The sequence below is a fragment of the Diabrotica virgifera genome, chromosome 7, assembly GCF_917563875.1.
Source record: "Diabrotica virgifera virgifera chromosome 7, PGI_DIABVI_V3a".
Lineage (NCBI taxonomy): Eukaryota > Metazoa > Arthropoda > Insecta > Coleoptera > Chrysomelidae > Diabrotica > Diabrotica virgifera.
Window position 1 is genome coordinate 252448726 of NC_065449.1, and position 20965 is coordinate 252469690.

At 33.4% G+C, this 20965-nt stretch overlaps 1 protein-coding gene across 2 annotated transcripts in view; it reads left to right on the forward strand.

Annotated features, from left to right (window-relative positions):
* The window catches only part of LOC126888405 (neurobeachin), a 2163879-nt gene extending 2143273 nt beyond the window's left edge, over positions 1 to 20606 (forward strand). For both annotated transcript variants that reach the window (XM_050656648.1, XM_050656649.1), the window contains 4 exons: positions 1303 to 1740; positions 2975 to 3171; positions 6290 to 6441; positions 6861 to 20606. In XM_050656648.1, the coding sequence (XP_050512605.1) occupies positions 1303 to 1740; positions 2975 to 3171; positions 6290 to 6441; positions 6861 to 6951 (878 nt within the window). In that variant the 3' untranslated portion in view covers positions 6952 to 20606. The remainder of the gene's footprint in view (positions 1 to 1302; positions 1741 to 2974; positions 3172 to 6289; positions 6442 to 6860) is intronic.
* The last annotated feature ends 359 nt before the right edge of the window (positions 20607 to 20965 follow it).

Consider the following 20965-nt stretch of genomic DNA (forward strand, 5'->3'; position numbering starts at 1 on the left):
GAAGGGTTGAAATCGATTGTGACTTGAGGAAAAAATTAAAGATAGCGTCATGTCTAAGGGGTCTTATTAATTTGGCAGCGAAACTGCTTAAAGTACAGTAAAATGCTATACCGTTACGGGACCACAAAAATAAAATTTCCCTAGACCTCCTGAAAAACTGGGCATTTCACAACATATCTGACAACATCGCCTTCCATAAGAGCCTATGTGTTAGAGAGGGATGGAAAATCAATTTTTCCCCAGATTTTAGGAAAATTTTGAAAAAAATCTAAGGCCCAATCTGCCCGTTTTTGGCGCTTTGTGGTGGGGGTAAAATTTCTTCTTTTCCATGTACCATGTCCTTTCAGAATGTAGGTCATCATAATACCATACTGCGTTTATCTGCTATTTTCCCTTTGCATAATATTTTGTATCAACTTGTATTTGACACCTCTCATTACATGACTGAACTACTCCAGCTTTCTCGTTTTAATTCTTTTTATAGTCTCAGTAGTCTCAGTATTGTGGAATTTCGAATCTTCTCTACTCAAGAAACTTTTAAAAATTTTCAAGGCGGTTTAGATCACTTTTATTCACAGTCCAAGACTCGACACCCTATAAAGTAAGACCTAGAACACGTAGCAGCGAAGTAGGCGGATCCTCAATGCCAATTTTAAATCCTTTAGCGTCTTTGACTTGCTCAATTCTGGATCTAAAATTTCACCGTGACTCTCTGTGTCGATCAACTTCCTTAAGTTTGATTATAGACGGTTTTATATTCTGTTGTTTACTTATTACGAGTATTTTGGTTTGCTGTATGTTCAGATCCAGACCTGCTTGCTTACAACTCTCAACGACACTGTCATGTAATGTTTACAGATCTTCTTGAGTAGAAGCTAGGAGTATTGTGTCTTCCGCATATCGCAAATTATTGATGACTTCACCATTCACAACTATTCCTTCTTGATTTTCAGAAAATGCATTTCTGAAACTTTTGTCGGAGTAAACATTGAAAAGCAGGAACGACAAAAGTACCGTTGTGGAACCACAAAAAAAAATTCACTTGATCTCCTGAAAAATTGGGCATTCACAACAACTGACAATAGCGCCTTCCATAAGAGCCTATGTGTCAGAGGAAAATAGAAAATCAATTTTTACCCAGATTCTAGGGAAATTTTGAAAAAGGTCTAATATTCTGTTCATTTTTGGCGCTTATTCTGATGGGGATGATCTAAATAAAGAATTTGTTTGTGGATATTCCACACTATGCCATTATAGACTTAATCGTTTTTGACTGTACTGTGTATTTTTTTTATTTTTTAGCAATAAACAACAATAGCAATGCTCAAAACCAAATGCAGCGGCGCCATCTAGGAGACAACTTCAGCCAGAACCTGAAGATCCGTTTCAATTGCTTCGTCACGACCGTCGACAGCAAATTTTTAATCGCTTGCGGATTCTGGGACAACAGTTTTAGAGTATTTTCCACGGAAACCGCAAAAATCGTTCAGATAATTTTCGGACATTACGGGGTGGTAACGTGTCTCTCTCGTTCCGAGTGTAACATCACGTCGGATTGCTACATAGCGTCTGGTTCTGCTGATTGTACGGTGTTGTTGTGGCATTGGAACGCCAGGACCCAGACCATCGTCGGGGAAGGGGAGGTGCCTACGCCGAGGGCTACGCTTACTGGCCACGAACAGCCAGTTTCGAGTGTTGTGATCTCTGCTGAGCTCGGCTTGGTTGTTTCTGGTTCCTACGGTAAGTAACAATACTTTTTTCTTACAATATCCCAATACTCTTAGTAGAGATTTACAGTAATTACTTTGAAACATCTTTTCCAGAAATGTATTAATCATCCAGGAATGCCTCTGACATATAGGCAATAATAATTTCTTCTAAAGAAATTTTTCTATAATTCTAATTTCGCAAATGCATTCAACGAGGCATAGGTAATACAGAAAATAGGGAAAATTTGTTCCAGAAATGTCTTCCATGTTCCATGTGTATACCACACCTTTTAACACATTTCTTTAAAATATTTTTTAATTCCTTTTACAGAGATGTTAAGACGTTCTAGAAATGATTCATGTCTGTCAGGCATTAGGCAATACACTTTACAAATCCATTTCCGATCGCCATTCCTTCAGTCATTCGTTATTGAGGAATTTCTTTTAAAACTCTGTTTCAAAAATATCTTGAACATCCTTTAACATACGTAACAAGGACTTCGTATCAGAGAAATGTTTACCGCGAGTCAGGAGAAAAATAAAAGCTTTCCTAATTCTTATTTTAATTGTGTGCTTCTCTTTCTTTCTAAAGAAATTTCATGTAAAAAAACAGTGTTGCAGAAATTTCTGGAACATTCTACATGTTAAGCAATACACATAACCTGTCTCACAATTATGTGCAACATCCTGGACGTTAGGCAACACATATATGTCTGTTGGCAGTTATAACCATAGATATAATTAATAAATAGAGTAGACAAGGTACGAAAAATAACGTAACGCGGAGCAGTTCATCGGTGGTCTATCTCTCTCTCTACCGGCGCTTAGCTTTCTCTCTCTAGCATATGATGGCCGCTGCCGTTGAACTATGTGTCTGTGTCGTTCCATTACTCCCACCTCTTGATAGATACGCTCACACTCGTGCGACAGACAAATATAGCTAGACCACCGTACTTGATATTGGCGTTACACCTCGATGCATTGAGCGTCATATACCTAGCCTCGTCTATGGCTAACATGTCTATGGTGATAACTATTTTGAGACAGTACTTTGTAAAAAGAAGTCGACTAACATGTTCTTTTACGCAAAAAGACATAATTTTGATTGATTCATTTTTCTTCACAGCTTTATTTTCAAATTATGCGAGTCGAAAGATTTAATTCTTCGTATTTATCAGTTCCAATGTACAAATAATATCATAAACAACAAATCATAGATCGTCTGCATTGTACATACATTTAAACATCAATTTATACTTTTTTAGGAGGTCCCGTATTGGTCCACACCACATTCGGGGATTTACTTCGGTCTCTGGATCCCCCCAATTCGTTTATTTCGCCTGAAAATATAGCGATGTCTCGGGAAGGAGTAATTGTTGTAAATTACGAAAAGGGCAACATAGCAGCGTTTACTATTAATGGAAAACGTTTACGTCACGAGTCACACAATGATAATTTACAGGTAAGCATTGATATTAAGTACTTTTTTTGACTTCTTAACGTAACCTCACATAACCTAACTTAAACATTAACATTGGTTATAAACATAGATATATAATACTCTAGATTGCGCCCTGTCATCTTAAAATGGGTGACGGTTGCGACAGAGATAAATGAGCCTATTTGGTCGGTAGTCTATTTTTAATTTAAGGGGAATATCGACGACGTGACTTTATCGAGTAACCCACTTTATCGAGTATTATGTACTGACAGCTCGAGCGGGTGGTGACGAGAAATGGTCTTTGGTTCACGACGTGGAAAATCGTGGTTCGAATCCCATACCAACTTTACCTTTTTTATTTTTAATTTAATTAATATTGCGTTTATTAGATATTTTTACATCTGAAAAATGGACCTAAGTAAAGCTAGCAGATAATAAATATATGTATAGTAAGTTAATATTGGAATACATAATTTGTGAACTGCATAGTAAATAAAAGTCGTTCGTTATTAATATAAATTCGGCCTTATTCGAATGATGTGAATAATGTTTGTTTTGCTTCTACCTTTTCAAGAAATTGTAACAATAGTTTCATAAATAAAAATAATGTCTAATTACTTATAATTGAATCGGTCATTTCAAAAACAGCAAAGTCCACAATTTTCAGAAACTAACTTTTTGAGAGGAATAGGCTCCTTTAAGATAAACGTTGTGTGCAAAAACGACACCAGTCCAGTAAAAACATTAGGAACAAAACTACAGTATATGTAACTCTGAATTTTGATGTCATCCATTTCATCCATCTTTCAACTATATAGTTAGTTTTCTTTGCTCTTCTGTAAAATTAGGAATATGTGACTCGTGTTGTTTTTGAAATGACCGATTCAATTAATAAATCGATAGTACATTATGTTGATATTAATTATTGGTAATTTGTACGAATATTTCACAATTACCTACTTTATACTATTCTACCATTAACTTATTAAAAAAAATAACATTGGCTTTTTTTAAAAATCTATAGTTACCTACACAGTTTTTCTTATTTGTTATATATCGGGTGTCCACTTATATTTTCCCCCATTTTAACTGCCTATAACTTCTAAACGGTTCAAGATAGAAATATGCGGTTTTCGCTGAAATGTTTTATTTTAGTAAAAGTTTTGTCTGAATGGATTGAATTTTTTATATCGCTTTCAAATACGAAATAAAAAATGGCGGATTTTTGAAAAAAAACTTTGTTGACTTTTTTTAATGGAACACCCAGTATATTTTTTTGTAAATTGAAAGAAAGGTCATTCACCTATCCAGCGATATAAAGTTTTTTAAAATCGGTTGTCAAATTAATTTTTAAAATGAGGGGTGCAACGTGGATATCACATATTATATACCTAAATAACATAACTGAGCAAAATGATATTATGTTATGTGATTTCCACATTGCATCTCTCATTTTAAAAATTAATTACACAGTCATTGGGCAACCGATTTTAAAAAATTTTATATCGCTGGATAGGTAAATGACCGTTTTTCAAGACACAAAAAAATATACTGCGTGTTTTAATAAAAAAAGTCAACAACGTTTTTTTTTCAAAAATTCGCCATTTTTTATTTAAAAGCGATATAAAAAATGGTCATTTACCTAAAAACTTGATAAAACGGTCATTTATCTATTCAGCGATATAAATTTTTTTAAAATCCGTTGTCAAATGACTGAGCAATTAGTTTTTAAAATGAGAGATGCATTGTGGAAATCACATACCTAAGTATGTGATATCCACGTTGCACCTCATTTTAAAAATTAATTACTCAGTGATTTGACAACCGATTTTGAAAAACTTTATATCGCTAGATAGGTGAATAGCCTTTCTTTCAATTTACAAAAGAATATACTGGGTGTTCTATTAAAAAAAAATCAACAAAGTTTTTTTCAAAAATCCGCCATTTTTTATTTCGTATTTGAAAGCGATATAAATAATTCCATCCATTCAGACAAAACTTTTACTAAAATAAAACATTTCAGTGAAAACCGCATATTTCTATCTTGAGCCGTTTAGAAGTTATAGGCAGTTAAAATGGGGGAAAATATAAGTGGACACCCGGTATTTCTTTGCATAGATTTACTTTAGAGATGTAATAATATCTAATAAACGCAATATTGATTAAATTAAAAATAAAAAAAGTAAATATTGGTATGGGATTTGAACCACGATTATCCACGTCCTAAGACAAAACACCAGTTCTCGTCGCCATCCGCTCGAACTGTCAAAATATTTAAATACTACTCCATAGAGTAGGATAGTGACGTCGTCGATACTCCCCTTGAATTAGAAAGAGACTACCGACCTAATAGGCTCATTTGTCTCTGTCGTAACCGTCACCCATTTTAAGATGGCAGGGCGCAATCTAGAGTATTATATATCTATGGTTATAAACAAAGCAGTTAAAGCCGTGAAAGAATATCCCGAAGCAAACATGACCAAAATAGCCGTGAAAGCATATCCAACTGATTATGCAGGGAAAGATCCAAGGAAAAAGAAGCATAGAGAGACGCATCTAAGCATAAAAAGAAGCGTAGAATATCGTGACTGTGCAACCTGAGAAAATGGTACGGATGTATATCAAATAAACTTTTCAGAGCAACCGTCTCTTAAAGTCCGAATAGGTTTAATGATTGCCGACCTCCGTCTCGGAGATGGTTCTTGAAGAAGAAGAAGAAAACCAAGCAGAATGAAAAATCGAGATCAAAGGTCAAATAAACTAGTTTTAAAATTTTCATTCCTAAATTCTAATTGCTTCTGCCGTATATGAAGTAAAAGATATTTTACAACAGAACAATGGCCCTTGGAACTACAAAATATAGCTAAGAAATAGGTAACTACAGCGTTAAATCAACCAGTATTTCTATTACCCTCATTCTTTGTATTCTAAATTTATACTATTTTACTGTTTTAAGTAAAATTTGTATTATTTATCAATATTTATTAAGGTTTATTAAAATTTTTTGTACTTTAGTAATGCTATACTTAGTCAAAAGCTGCGTAGTGATCAATAAGTCTAAGACAGAACTAACTGCTCGTATATCTGCATAGTTGAAATATTAATAATATTATTGACCTAAATTCTCTTCGTCTTTTAGTGCCTATTACTAAGCCGTGATGGAGAATATTTGATGACTGGTGGTGACAAAGGAATAGTTGAAGTTTGGAGGACGTTCAACTTGGCACTGCTCTACGCCTTTCCGGCATGTGATAGTAGCGTTAGGTCACTTGCATTATCACACGATCAAAAGTGAGTATAGGTTTATTTAAACTATATGTATATAAAACATAAACTGCGAGGCAGGTTAGGGACATAGAAAATTATCTCTCTCTCTCTCCTTTGTGGTTTCCCCCTTACTGAGGATCGTAATGGTAAATTTTGTTTGTTATATTCATTTACAAAAAATTAAATATATTATTTTTTCTACTTAGTTAATTTTCTACTTTGGCACACGTTGTTCTGACATAGACTTACGTACTTGTAATACGTACGAAACGTATTAGTTTGGTCACCCGGCCGTCCTATATCTTCCATACCGTTTTAAATACGTGTCTCTCTGTTGCTCTCATTATAGGCGCATGCTAACGTTAGATTCTTTCCCAATCTGTATATTAGGACTTTGTAATTTCTTTATTTCGAATATTAACGAAATTATGTATATGTTTCAGGTTCTTATTAGCTGGTCTAGCACTGGGTTCAATTGTAGTTTTCCATATCGACTTCAATCGGTGGCACCACGAGTTCCAGCAACGCTACTAGAATAGCAGCCAACGGACTGCCTGCTTGAGATGTAAACACTTAATTACATACTAACGCTAAAAGATAAATAATTGTTTATTTTTATTTATTAAGATAATTTTACTTATATTATACATTTACCTTGCGTACTATTCGAAACTAGTTATTTTTGTGCAATAAAAGCTTTTTCCAATGAGTTGTAATGTTGGTGGTTTATGGGTTTTTTAGTTGTTAATCAAAGCTCTTCAATAATAACACATTTTTCGTAAGGGCTGCTTAAAAATGATATTTGTAAAAGACACGTACAGAACAGGGCAGAGTTAAGGACAAGGAGTAAAATGAAAAATTTACACCAAAAGGAACTGGGTTGCATGAGTGTGATTCAACGAGATGACTCTCTGGAAATTAGGAATTAGTATTGCGATGACTTTCTTTAATGGACCTTCTTCTTTTTAGCCTTCTTTCTTCCATTTTTTGACATAGGCCTCTCCCAACTTCATCATCCATGATATAAACCTTCTGTAATTGGTATTATTTCCTTTTTGATGCTTCTTGAATACTATGTGTATCTTGTATACCCATTTATTTAGCTTATTTTAGGTTTTGCAATACTTTATTTGGTGGTTCTGGTACCTATTCTTCTTCTAGCACCATCACATGAAATAACAAATACACAAAAGCTTTTTATTCTACGAGTATATCTCCAAAGATACTGTTAATGGCTTCCAATCATTATCCATGATGATCTCTATTATAAAACTGTTGGTTCTTCAATTTTGATTGCTAAATACTCGACTTCTTGATGGTGCATCTTTCGTGTGTCCCAGGCAACCAAATAACGTTTACTAAACGTTGAAAAGACGTCATAATGATCACCAAACCACGTCAGTTTATCACGCTTTTTCGACGTCGAAAGTCACGTGAATATTTTCCACCATAACTGACGTCATTTTTATCACGTTTTAGATACGTGATATCAGAAACGTAGTTTTTATGTCGTTTTTTTAGATTATTTTTCATTTTATGGTTTCAAAAATACACAATAGTAATTATTTGTATGGGCATTGTTGCTATTGCAATTTTTCATTTAACTGGCATAACGTAATTATGACCTGGTATATACGGACACGGCCAAATATTCTCGAATTTTTAAAGCCCATTTCATAGAAATTTACCTGTTAACAACGGCCAATATATGTTGATAGATTTCAGTATTTCAGTAATTGGAGTTAAAATCAGTAGGTCTACTGAAAAGTCAGTAGACCTGGTAACCCTGAACATTCTAAGCATTAACTCTAAAAGCTCCTCCCATCTTTGTGACGTCAGACTTGGGCTGTCTGAAATGAAAACGTGTTTTTAAACGTATTTTAACGTCATTAATCTTACGTATTTAAGTTCAAACACGTGTATATATTCAACCAAAAAATGTCGTTTCCTCGACGTTATTGACGTCGCTTGGTTGCCTGGGGTCTCCTTTTTTTAGTTAAATGAGGTTATGTTAAATTAGGTTTTACCAAAATACAGGGTATATTTACGTGTTTCAGGGCTGTTTTTTCTTCGATGTTTTGTTAAGGATTGTCCATATCTACTAAGAGTATTTCTCACTTTTTCAGATTATGTGGTTTTTATCATTTTTAGATTATTAAAGAGGCTTTGTCAAATCTCCATGGCCTCTTAACACATCTTTTGCTTTTGTTTATTATTACTCTAAGATCCCTTCGTATTATTTCTCATGATTATAAATTCAACAATTTCCAAAAAAAGTGTTTTGTGACTCCATAGGTTCTTTTGAACCTATTTTTCGTCTTTGTTCTGTTGTTTTCTTCTATTAATTACTCTGTGACACTTCTTTAGTCTTTCACAAAATTAGAGTTCAATAAAGTCAAAAAAAAAAATGTTTCTGTGACGCTCTAGGCTCTTGTTTGACTACTTTTCTTCTTTTTCCTGTTATTCTCTTCTTATTCTGTGACAGTTCATTCTTCTCTCTTAAGAATGTGAGTTCAATTAAGTCCAAAGAAAATGTTTCTGTGGCATCATATATTCTTGTTAAACCTTTTCTTTTATCTTTCTTTTAATTTATTCTATTAATTAGTTACAAACACTTCATTTCTTTTTTCTCAATATTAGCAGTCCAAAGGAGTTCAATAATGCCCAAAGAAAGTCTTTTTATGTCTTTATGTCTTTTTACCTCACTTTACTTCTTTCTCTACTTTTTATTCCTGTCACTTGACTAGTCTGTGGTAGTTTCTTTTTCTTGTTCATTATTGCGAGTGAATGAAGTGTAGGAATAAATTCTCAAGTGATGAGAGTATTAAACCATTTTTAATCGTTTCCTTTCACTCTTTTTTTTTTCTAATATAATTATTCTGTGAATACCTCTTCTTATTTCTCATGAATAAGTTCAAAAAATCCAGAACTAATGTTTCTGTAGTGCTATGGATACTTGTTTAACCACTTTTCGCCTTTTCTCTTCTTCCACTTACTATTTTATGGTTCTTATTTCCCTTCTCTCTCTTCTTCTTTCCCATGATTATGGGTCAATATAAAAAATGTCTTTGTGGCACTATACATCCTTCTTGAACCACTTTTTTCTATTTACCTATTTATTATCCTTTACTAATTTATTTACTGCTTGTCATCTTATCTTTTCGATCATTATGAGTTGAAATAAATCCAGAAAGAATTTGTTTTGCTTCATTTTCTCTTTCTTCCTCTTAAGCCTGGTTCTTCTGTTGTTTATGATAGTTGTGATTTGAATAAAAGCAAGAAATGCACGCCCTAAGTATCTTCAAACAAAGATTTCAATATAGAGCCTCGTTTAACAACTAAAAAATTACTCTAATAGATGTAACATAGACTCACTATACCTTGTTGATTTTGACCGTTACCGTAGGTATATGTAGATAGCATTTCTTTTAGTGAAATAATTTTAAATATTCGATTTTAATCATTATAGTATTTAATACTTAACCCTTTTGAAAATAACGTAAATTTGTTTTATTTTTGTGTAGCTTACTATGAAATAATCAGAAGAGGTGATGGAATTGATTGTTATTAGAAGCTTTAGTCATTAAAGAATTAAATATAATTCACGAAACGATCCAAAAAATATTTTGCGGAGTTGCTTGCTCTATAAATACAAATTTATATCACTTAAAAAGACACTTGGTCTCTTATTCATGCATCTTGACTTGTCATATGTATTTTTTGCCTGGTTTAGATCATCCTCTAGCCTGGAATTGCTATCTTCTATGCTTGGATTGACATATATTCTTTTTCAGTTCAACTTTCTTCAACATTTGAAGTTTCTGTCCTCTTTCATTTATATTAGGTGCCCCAACATTTTTTCAACATTTGCCTTCAACATTTTTTCACGGAGTACACGGAATCAACTTTCATTGGAATTTTTTCTAGACGAACAGGCGGAATGTGACTGCATATTGTAGAGTCCCTTCCGTCTGATTTATTCGTCGTCTCCTTGCCTTATAAATTGTGAAAGGCACAGATTAAGAATGTTACCAGAAAATGATTCTGGTCGTTTTAGTTGTTTTTTATCTATGCACCTTTTCATTTTATAGAGACCTCCGTCACTAAATTCTTCTTTTTACCCACTAGGTGACTATTATGAGTGTATTCCGTATGTCACTAGAGTTTAATATCTTTGTATCATCATCTAACCTTGAAAGTTATGTTTCGTTGTTTATTTAGCATAAAGCTTCTTTAAACTAGACTTTTTTCATTTATTTCGTCGTTGTTTCAGTTGTATATTTCGTCTACCTCACTTTTTGTGCCAAAATATCAATTCAAACAGCTGTCACTAAATTTCTTTATGCTCACCAGCAGGTGGCACTACTTCGAATGTGTTCGATATGTCAGAAATCGATAAGTTCTTGACTCTAGCGCCATTTTTTGTGAATAACTATTTTTTGTTGTCTAAATAACTTCAATTTTATTAAAATCTGTTTTTTTTGCATATTAGCGTTGACGTCCATGTCGTTCTTATCCGTTTTATATCTTATTTAATTGAGAGAAATGGCAACAAAAATAGTACTTTTCTTACGCCATTACTTTGTCCTCCTGTCTTCTATGGATGAGTCACGTTTAAATACTAATTCAACACATTCACTACTGGTCCCATGGTAAAGGGAATCATATGCTACTAGCGGAATATTTCATTTCGATATATCGATATTGACTTATTTCTTCTATGATATTGTCTTCGAGTGTTATTGATCCTCCTAACACCAATTTAGTCATCATTTTCGTTTTGTCTTTATTTATTTGCAAACCAACCTCTTCATCTGTTTTCGCAAGCTCTGTGAGCATTTTGTTTGCTTCGTTGATGTCGTCAGCGATTATGACAAATCATCAGCAAACCGAAGATTGTTGAGTTGAGTTTTTTTTTGAGTTTTTTTGTTTTTGTTCAAAGTACCACATCTTAAAGACTAAATTAACTAACAAGTGAGTAAAAGAGTTCACCCTATTCAGAAAAATACGTTTAAGGGTGGACCAATGTGTACTTACGTGATTATTTTTGTAATAATTGAGCAAACAACTTTTCTGTATAAAATATTGGAACACTTAATAAAATAATTGTTATATATCCCATCATACATTTTGATTATTTTCATATAATTAATTTTAAGGCTTTGTACTTGCCCTAGGAACACAAACTATGAAGGTAATTAAATTTTATATTTAAAAAAAGATTTTTTTGTTAAAATTTGACAATAAAATGCTAGAATCAAGTTATTGTTTAAAAAAGAGGCTAAAAAATTTTGATTCAAAACAAAAAATCGACATTAACTGACTGTGATCATTGCATTTGCTATAAAAACATTCCAAATTCTATTACAAGAAGTGTAAGTTATGGAAAAAAGTGATTAAATCTAGTCGACTAGTGATTGAAAAGATATTTCGAAGACTTTTCTACAGTTTTATACTTTCAGAATAACATATAAGGCAAATTTTGCTCACAAATTTATGAATACTTGTCCCTTCTCTTCAATGAGGAGAGAAAAATTTGTACATGTTGAATTTTGATATCAAAATAATTTTTAAATCATGATCTTAGCAGTTAACTAGTTTTGATGGGAAATAAGCCACAATTTTACTAAAAAAATGATTTTATTAACAAAAGACTAAGTTTTTCAACCTAATAAAAATATTTGTAAATTAAATATTTTTAAAAGATTTTTAATTGAAAAACTTTATTGGCCCATTTCCTGGTGACAACCTCCAAGGCTTCTACAATATGCAAGCCAAATGGATGCTGCAGTGAAGACTAAAGGGAAGGAATTCTACACTATACAATTCACAACCCCCGTCTGCAGCGTGGTAAAGTTCCAACGGAAAATGGACCTAGTTACTCTATAGGAGTAATACTAATATAAAAATAAAAATGTATACCATTTTTATTCATCCATTTGACTTGCATATTGTAGAAGCCTTGGAGGTTGTCACCAGGAAATGGGCCAATAAAGTTTTTCAATTAAAAATCTTTTAAAAATATTTAATTTACAAATATTTTTATTAGGTTGAAAAACTTAGTCTTTTATTTAGCAGATGCCGCTAGGCACCTACTACCATCTCGTCAGTTGCGGTGGGAGATGGATATGTCGAAGATTTTTACCTGGGCCAGAGAAAAGCAGCCTATGCAGTCTCTGATGAACCTCTAACAAGAGGTGAAATCGTCGATAAGGGTGCTGGCTGCACTCTCTGATCTGAGTAAAAATTAAGACAGTTTTGGTTTCGCACCGCAACTGAATGAATAAAAATGGTATACATTTTTATTTTTATATTTATGATTTTATTAACGTTTCGACGCCCAAATCGGGTGTCGTTGTCAAAATACAAAAAATATTAATTGTATTTTGACAACGACACCCGATTTGGACGTCGAAACGTTAATTAAATCATTTTTTTAGTAAAATTGTGGCTTATTTCTCATCAAAACTAGTTAATTGCAAAAATGCCACAAGAAAATGGCTTCAGAACAACATGATCTTATGTCTCAAATGTTTTTGTTACAAGCTATGCCAGTATTAACAATTAGTAAGTAAGAAATTGTCTAGTATGAAGTGACGGAATCATTTTTTGATTTAATTGATGGATTCGATCGTTACTTGATGAAAGTTCATTTTATCTAACAATAAAACACTGAAAACGTTTGTTTTCTATACTTCCACAAAATTTATTAGAACTAGATGAATCACTTGAGAAAGGCACTCTGTCGAAACAGCTGTAGTCACTTAGTTGTAATAAATTTTGTGGAAGTATAGAAAACAAACGTTTTCAGTGTTTTATTGTTAGATTTTTTTATTTGTTTTGAAGTTGTGTTAGGTGTAAAAACCTAATATCATTATGCTTTTTCCATAGCAGTGGTTCAGAAACATATCAGATTGGTTTTTGTGGGGAAATTAGGAAACAACGGCTTAAAAAAGCATAGCACCTCTTCGAAATATTTTTAGCGATGACTGTTTATAGTCCACAGTACATCGTCCTTTTTTGAAAATAATTACGAGTCTTAAAAATGGTTTTAACTGCTTCGTTTGAGCGAGTCTACCACCTTCTGAAAAATTTCAGAGTGCAGGTTGGTTGCGTTTCCGCACACCCAGGCCTGTTGCTGTAGCGCGGTTAGGTTTTGTTATTACAAAACTAAAATTTTTAATTTTAATCGAAAGATTATACGTTGAAATAAAATAAATTAAAGAGTCTCAGATGCAGAATCCAACAATTTAACAAAAATTAAAATGGTAAATAGTAATTTAAATATGAAACTTTTGAAAGTTCTTTCTGGTACATCCTTAATCTGCGACTTTTTCAATTAATTAGACCGCAGACGACGAATATAGAAAATGAAAAGGAAACGATCACATTCCGTTTTCATTTGTCTAGGAAAAAAGGACAGAAGAGGAACTTTCAGTACTCAAATCCGAGTAAAGAAAAATAAAAATAATAAATGATGGTTTTGCTTGTTTTCGATTCAGAGGGTTGCACACCCGCTGGACAGGCTGTTTCTACCATTTCAGGCGTCCTCAGCAGCGTTCGTTACAGTGCACTCCTCTGAATCGAAAAACAGCTGGACCATCATTTTAAAGCGAATCTGAAAGATAATTCAAATTCCCCATTAGGACGCTGTATCGCCAGCTGTATGTACCATTTAGACTAGAGGTAGGTGATTTGTGACGATACCGACAAAGTACAAGTAGACTACCACTGTTTAAAAATAAATTCGTTTTTTATATGTTTGCGTCTTTTTTGTCGGACAATTACTTTTTAACAAACATGTATTATTTGAACGTTAAAAAAAATAAAGTTATGACTTTTGTAATAGCAAAACATAACCTGCCCTAATTAACATATTTACGTTGTCCGACTAAAGAAACGAGGCTGTAGATTTGTCGGACAAGAGATCGACAATCTTTAGTAATTAATTTATCAATACTTTCAATTGAAAATTCAGATAGGCCAAAACTCAGATGGAAGGATGGTGTAGATGAGGATGGTAGAAAAATAGGCGGAGCAACAGTGGCGGCTCGTGACCTCAGTATGCGGGTAGGCTACACATATACTTCGGGTAGGCGACAAAAAATATCCTACAGTTTGTAATACATTTTGAGCCGTCTTGCAATACTAAATGTAATCTATGAGCGCAACAATGTGTAAAAATTACCTTTGGAGCATCTACTTTAATTTTTGATTGTAATCCGTTTAAAGAGCCAGCCATTACACTTGCACCATCGTAAAATTGAGCAATTAATTTATTTTTGTAATCATATGGTTCAAGCACGTTTGAAATTAAACTATATAGAGCGTCTGCAGATCTATTATCGCTAACATCAAAAAACCCTAAAAATCTTTCTGTTACCTGACCAACTTTGTTAACAAAACGGATTGTTAAAGTACACTGTGATTTTTCGGTTATATCAGTAGTATCGTCAGCTAGTATAGAAAAAAATTGACTTTCATTAATTTCTGTTGAAATTTCATTTTTTACGTAATCGGCAAGACAATCTATTAAATCATTTTGTATTGTTTTTGACAAACCCGTGAACACCCCTTCTATTTTTTAACATGATCCTGGATTTCCTGATCGCGTTTAACTACTAAATTAAAAATTTCTTTAAAATTACCCATGTTTGAAGAATTATGGCTCTTATCACGACCGCGAAATGTAAGTTCTTGTTTTGCTAAAAGAATTGTAACATCAATTTCTTCAACTTCTTCAATCTTTTTCAACTTCTTCATTATATATCTTATTAGATAGAGAAATATGTCCAGCGAAAGCACTGTCAGTAGTTTGTTTATTTTTTTCTAACCGTTTTAAATCTAAGCAATTGTTTAAATGTTCTTTCGAAGATTCATGTTTTTTTACACTAGCTCATAAATTTTTCAAATCTGAATATCCCCGACTCACCCAAACATTTTGCTTCAAATTTGAGAGCAACAGACAAGGCCAACAGAAAAGTGAATTTTTAAAATAACTTCCGCTTAGCCATTTATGATTTTCATACCATATTGTTTTAAACGATCTCGAAAATGGTTGATTGTCTTTTGTCTTATCTGTGGATAAAATTGTTAAATTTTGTAAAGGCCGGCCCATTGAAATAATTACTAATCTTTCTTGATTTTGGCGCCTTGAAAAAGGCGTCTCGATCAAACTGCATATTACATCGTTTAAAATATTCATATTCGATGACTAAAGTTTTTCCACCAATAAAACTAACACACCTACGTTTCAACAACGTCAAATATTACCTACTTATTTTATTTATGTATCAAATAATAATTTACTATTCGAATAAATTGATAAGTTAACAATTAACCTCGCTTTAAATTTTTAATTATCTATATAATCTAATAACACATTATTCAGTTTTCATAAACAAATTTAAATTGTCCTACCTTGTTTTATTCAATACTTAACCTACTAATAACAGCCAAAATCAAAAAACAATTATTTTAAAACAGTTTCACAAGACACAAGAGAAGCAACTGATAAAATTTTGTAGGTCCGGCTATAAGACTCTGTGCCTATCCGTCCGTTCAAAATCGTAGAATAGGGTCGCTAGTAAACAGAGAGAGATCGCACGTCAGTTCGGTGTTGGCGTCGTTCTATTTCAGGCTACGTTCCCGAGTGCCTGACCAAGGAGAATATAGAATCTATACAGTACTACTGATACTACAAGGAGCGTACAATAATTATAACTACGGAGAAAATTTTTTGGATATTTTTAAAAATAATTTGGATAATTTTTACTATTTTATTGTAGATATTGTGTCAAAATTTATAAATTACAATTTTGAAATAAGTAATTTATATTAATAATTTATATTATTGTACTACATTTGAAGAGGGTAGGCCTACCTTGCCTACCCCGACGGGCCGCCCCTGCGGAGCAAACTGGCAACGGTTGGCAATGGATAGGACTGTCTGGCGTAAGAGACTTGGGAAGGTCGACGCTCTTTCATAGGGCTGTATAACCATTGATGATGATGATTCAATTGAAAATTAAGAAAGTAAGTTATCAATCGAAGTAGCACAGAAAACGACAATATCGTTCCCATACCACCAGATTGACAACAGGTGGAATACTTTCATTGGTTACACCTCCTGAGATTTTCAAAATTTATAAATCAAACAGGATGCCGAGGAAATTAAGATGAGAGAATTTTATATAATTCACAACTCAGCGTGGTAAGTTCCAACAAGAAAGATTCCTTAATACTTCTACAAAAGAGTAAATGAATTAAAAATGTACCTATAAACATTTTCAATTTCTTTGCAACACGAAAATGCAGCAGCTGCATAATACTCTGGTTAAATCGGAGAGTGCAGGAAGAGTCTATACCGGTTTCGGAGGTGTTTTTCTTCTCATCAGTACTCCTATATCCTCTTCTCTCCGATTTCTCCACGTATCATACTTTGGGCCTTTCCGAATTGCAAAGAAAGAAATGTCACGGATGAACTAGAGCCATCTACCGAACAAAAAAGTAAGTTATCAATCGAAGTAGCACAGAAAACGACAATAAATATCGTTTCCATACCACCAGATTGACAACAGGTGGAATACTTTCTTTGGTTACAACCTACAGAGATTTTCAAAAATTATAAATCATACAGGATGCCGAGGAAATTAAGATGAGAGAATTTTAAATAATTCACAACTCATCTGCTCAGCGTGGTAAACTTTCCAACAAGAAAGATTCCTTAATACTCCTACAAAAGAGTAAATGAATTAAAAATGTTTAAACATTTTCAATTTCTTTGCAACACGAAAATGCAGCAGCTGCATAATACTCTGGTTAAATCGGAGAGTGCAGAAAGAGTCTATACCGGTTTAGGAGATCTTTTCCCCCTCATCAGTAGTCCCATATCCTCTTCTCTCCGATTTCTCCACGTATCATACGTTGGGCCTTTCCGAATTGCAAAGAAAGAAATGTCACGGATGAACTAGGGCCATCTACCGAAAAACTGAATTGATAACTTACTTTGTTTTTCGGTAGATGGTACTAGTTCACCCGTGACATTTCTTTCTTTGCGATTCGGAAAGGCCCAGAGTGTGATGCCTGGGGAAATCGGAGAGAAGAGGATATTGGACTACTGATGAGGGGGACAAGACCTCCGAAACCGGTATAGACTCTTTCTGTACTCTCCGATTTAACCAGAGTATTATGCAGCTGCTGCATTTTCGTGTTGCAAAGAAATTGAAAATGTTTATCCATTTTTGAAAATTAAGAATTTTGTAGTTACAAAACTGTACCGCGCTAGAGTGACATTTTGCGGGTCCTCAACGATCGTGCCCTCTTTTTTGTCCGACAAAAATAATGTATTTTATTGTAACGCATAATCTTTTGATTAAATATAAAAATTATATTTTTGTAGTCACAAAATCTAACCGCGCTAGAACTACAGGTTTAGGCGTGGGGCGTGCGGAAACGCGTCCACGCAGCACTCTGAAATTTTTCAGAAAGTGGTAGACTCGCTCAAACGAAGCAGTTAAAATAATTTTTAAGACTTTTGTAATCATTTTCAAAAAAGGACGATGCATTGTGGACTATTAGTAATTCAAACCGAATTTACTTGCAAAAGATTTGAAAAATCCTGAAATTGCCACGTCATATATTTACTAATTGACTTAAAAAATGTAAATAATCTGAATCTAGGGCAAGTACACCAAGGAGTCAATCCTGCAGATGGTGTACAATCGACATAACCTTAATTAACGAAATTCTTCTATTAGCACGTGTTACACGAATGTAGTCGTTGATATAAGTGAAATATAACTATTTTTGCAAATTATTGAGTTTTCAAATTCTTTCAAAGGTCGTTGATGATCTCATTATAAACAAAATGTGCCAAATTTGCATTCTGGGTAAACGCGTTGTTAAAAACTTTGGACTACTTCATTATCTTTCTTTTAAAACGAATTTCTGATTATTTAATAAAATGAGAAACAAATTGATATCTACAGATTATTTAAAAGTAATAGAAACATATTAGAAAGCGAATTGATGGTTGGCTTCACTGACAATTGACAAAATGTCAGTGTACGTGCTGACGTATTTTAACATCTATCGTGTTTTATATTACCTATATGTCAGTTGTCAAATGTAGGAAACGTTGTGACGATTCGCTGCTATCATAAAAATAGATATAAGTTGATAACGTATTACTGTGCAGTTAATTTTTAAATATGCCTTATGCAGAAATTCGATAATGTGATTTTTTCCATTCCAATATCCTATTATTTAGAAGATAAAAACTGTTGATACTCTGTAGAGTACTTTGAACGTAACATTTTGTAAATAATTCTTCTTTTCCAGAAAATATAGTTCATTTTCTGTATGCTTTTTTAAAAATTGAAACTCTGATCTACTTTTTAGTATTGTCAATTAGAAATTGTCCAATTACAAATTGGAAACTTTTGTAAATTAAGAATTGTATATCTAAAGGTATAAAAAAGTGTAAATTGACAGATCGAATGTATTTTTTCTAATCGGGTGCTGACTTGTCGATTGTACTGCATCTGTTAGCTGGTTATTTTTGAAAATTAGTTAAGCGATGTTGTTTGAGCGCTTAAATCAAAGAGCATTTTTCTATTTTGTTCCTCACATAATGTTACCAATAACATTAAAAAGTTTTGTCTGGATAGTTAGTTATATTATGGAAACTACTTTAAAGGTACGATTCCGACAACGACTGCAGACGTTAGTTGCAGTTGTCACCATGACAGACATCTCTACCTTGCACTATTAATTTGTATAATTATTAGCAACTGACGTTCTGCCGGACAACAGTTGTAGTTAGATGTCGGAATCAGTCTCATACAAATTAATAGTGCAAAGTAGTGACGTCTGTCACGGCGACAACTGCAACTGACGTCTGTAGTTGCCGTCTGCAGTCGTTGTCGGAATCATACCTTTAATCATCACATACAATTTATGTAAATTACTGCACTGCAATGGTCTGTTGTCTTACTCTTCTTCTACTTTGTTTCTTCCATTCCCTTTGCATATTTCTCATTTCTCTTTCTTGATTTTTGCCTGTCTTTCTAATTTTCTTTCCCTTTCTTTTTTGGTACATCTCTATATCAGTTTAGATTTCACTCATCTTCTGCTTTGTTTCTCCCATTCCTTAGACCTCTTCCTCATTCCTCTTTCTTGATTTTCTCGTGTTTCTCTGTCTTTCCCCTGTGTCCTCTCTCTATTTCTTGCTATTGGTCTATTAGTGTTTGACTCCTATCTCTTATTCTCCTTCTTTGCGCTGTACATCTATTTTTTATTCCTAAGTATCTCTCTATCTTAGTTTGCCAATTCCCTGTTCTTCTGGTTTCAGTATTTCTAGGTTTTTTTCTTCTCTACCTCTTTCTTTGTATGTTTCATCGGTTATCGGTATATCTATTTCTTTCGAACTATCTTTTTTATCATATCTCTCATTTTTGCTGGCCTTTTGTTTTACTATCTCTCTTCCTCTTCCTTTTTGCCTTCCTCGCTTTTCTTTTCGATTTGTTTCTCTGTTGTTCATCTTGGATGAGCAAAAAATGACATCGTGATTTTGTAATCCGAATAAATCCACCTTAAGTTTGTAATAAACAAATTATTCTAAGAATGGTCAAAGAAAATGGTGAATTACTTTCAATTGACAAGAAAAGAGAAGGAAGAACGCAAATAATTATTATAATATGCAAGAATTTTGTTGAAAAATGTATGTGAGGAACAGAATATTGGTTTGAGGTGACGCTTTCACAATATTATTTAACTAGATGTAAGTTTTTAAGCACCGTATAGTTGCTTACAGCTTGCACATCCAAAACCAGCAATTGTTAAGGCCATAACGGCGCACTTTTTCGACATGGTGTGTGCCTCGTCTCTCAAAACGAGTCACACACCATGCCCCAAAGACACATTCCCTCCAGCAATTGTATATTATTACCTAAATATTGCAAATCTGTCCAACTAAATCAAACTTATTGTAAATAAGTAAGATGGTTTCGTTTTTTTTATGAAGCGCTGTCAACTAATTGTGTGTTGAAATATTTACTTAACGTATTATTTTACTACTTATGGAAATATGTACTTAACTGTAAGAAATATGATATGTTTGATGTTAGCAATAATATTTCATTCATTTGTATACATGATAAACTATAAAATAAATGTGTTTTGTTCATGATTGGCGTTTTCATTGATGGACCTAACGTAAGGGAGTAGCTGCAAAATTTCAGTTCCGGTGCTTTTTAAATGCATTCATTTTTTTCGAATACTGAGAAAACTAATAAATATTTTGGAAAAATTTAAACGCATAAGTAATCCCCCATTTGTTGGTCAACAGCTACGGGTGGAAGAACCGACACTTGGTAGGGCACTTCATTGCCCTGGAGCTGGGAAATTGACTCCGAAGGCGGATGAGCTAAATTAGCCAACGGCATTGAGATGTGGAAAGCCACGGGATGACTACCACATTAAAGATCCGTAAGGATATCCCCAGGACACCACAATGGCTGAAAAACCAAAACACACGGCCCTCAGT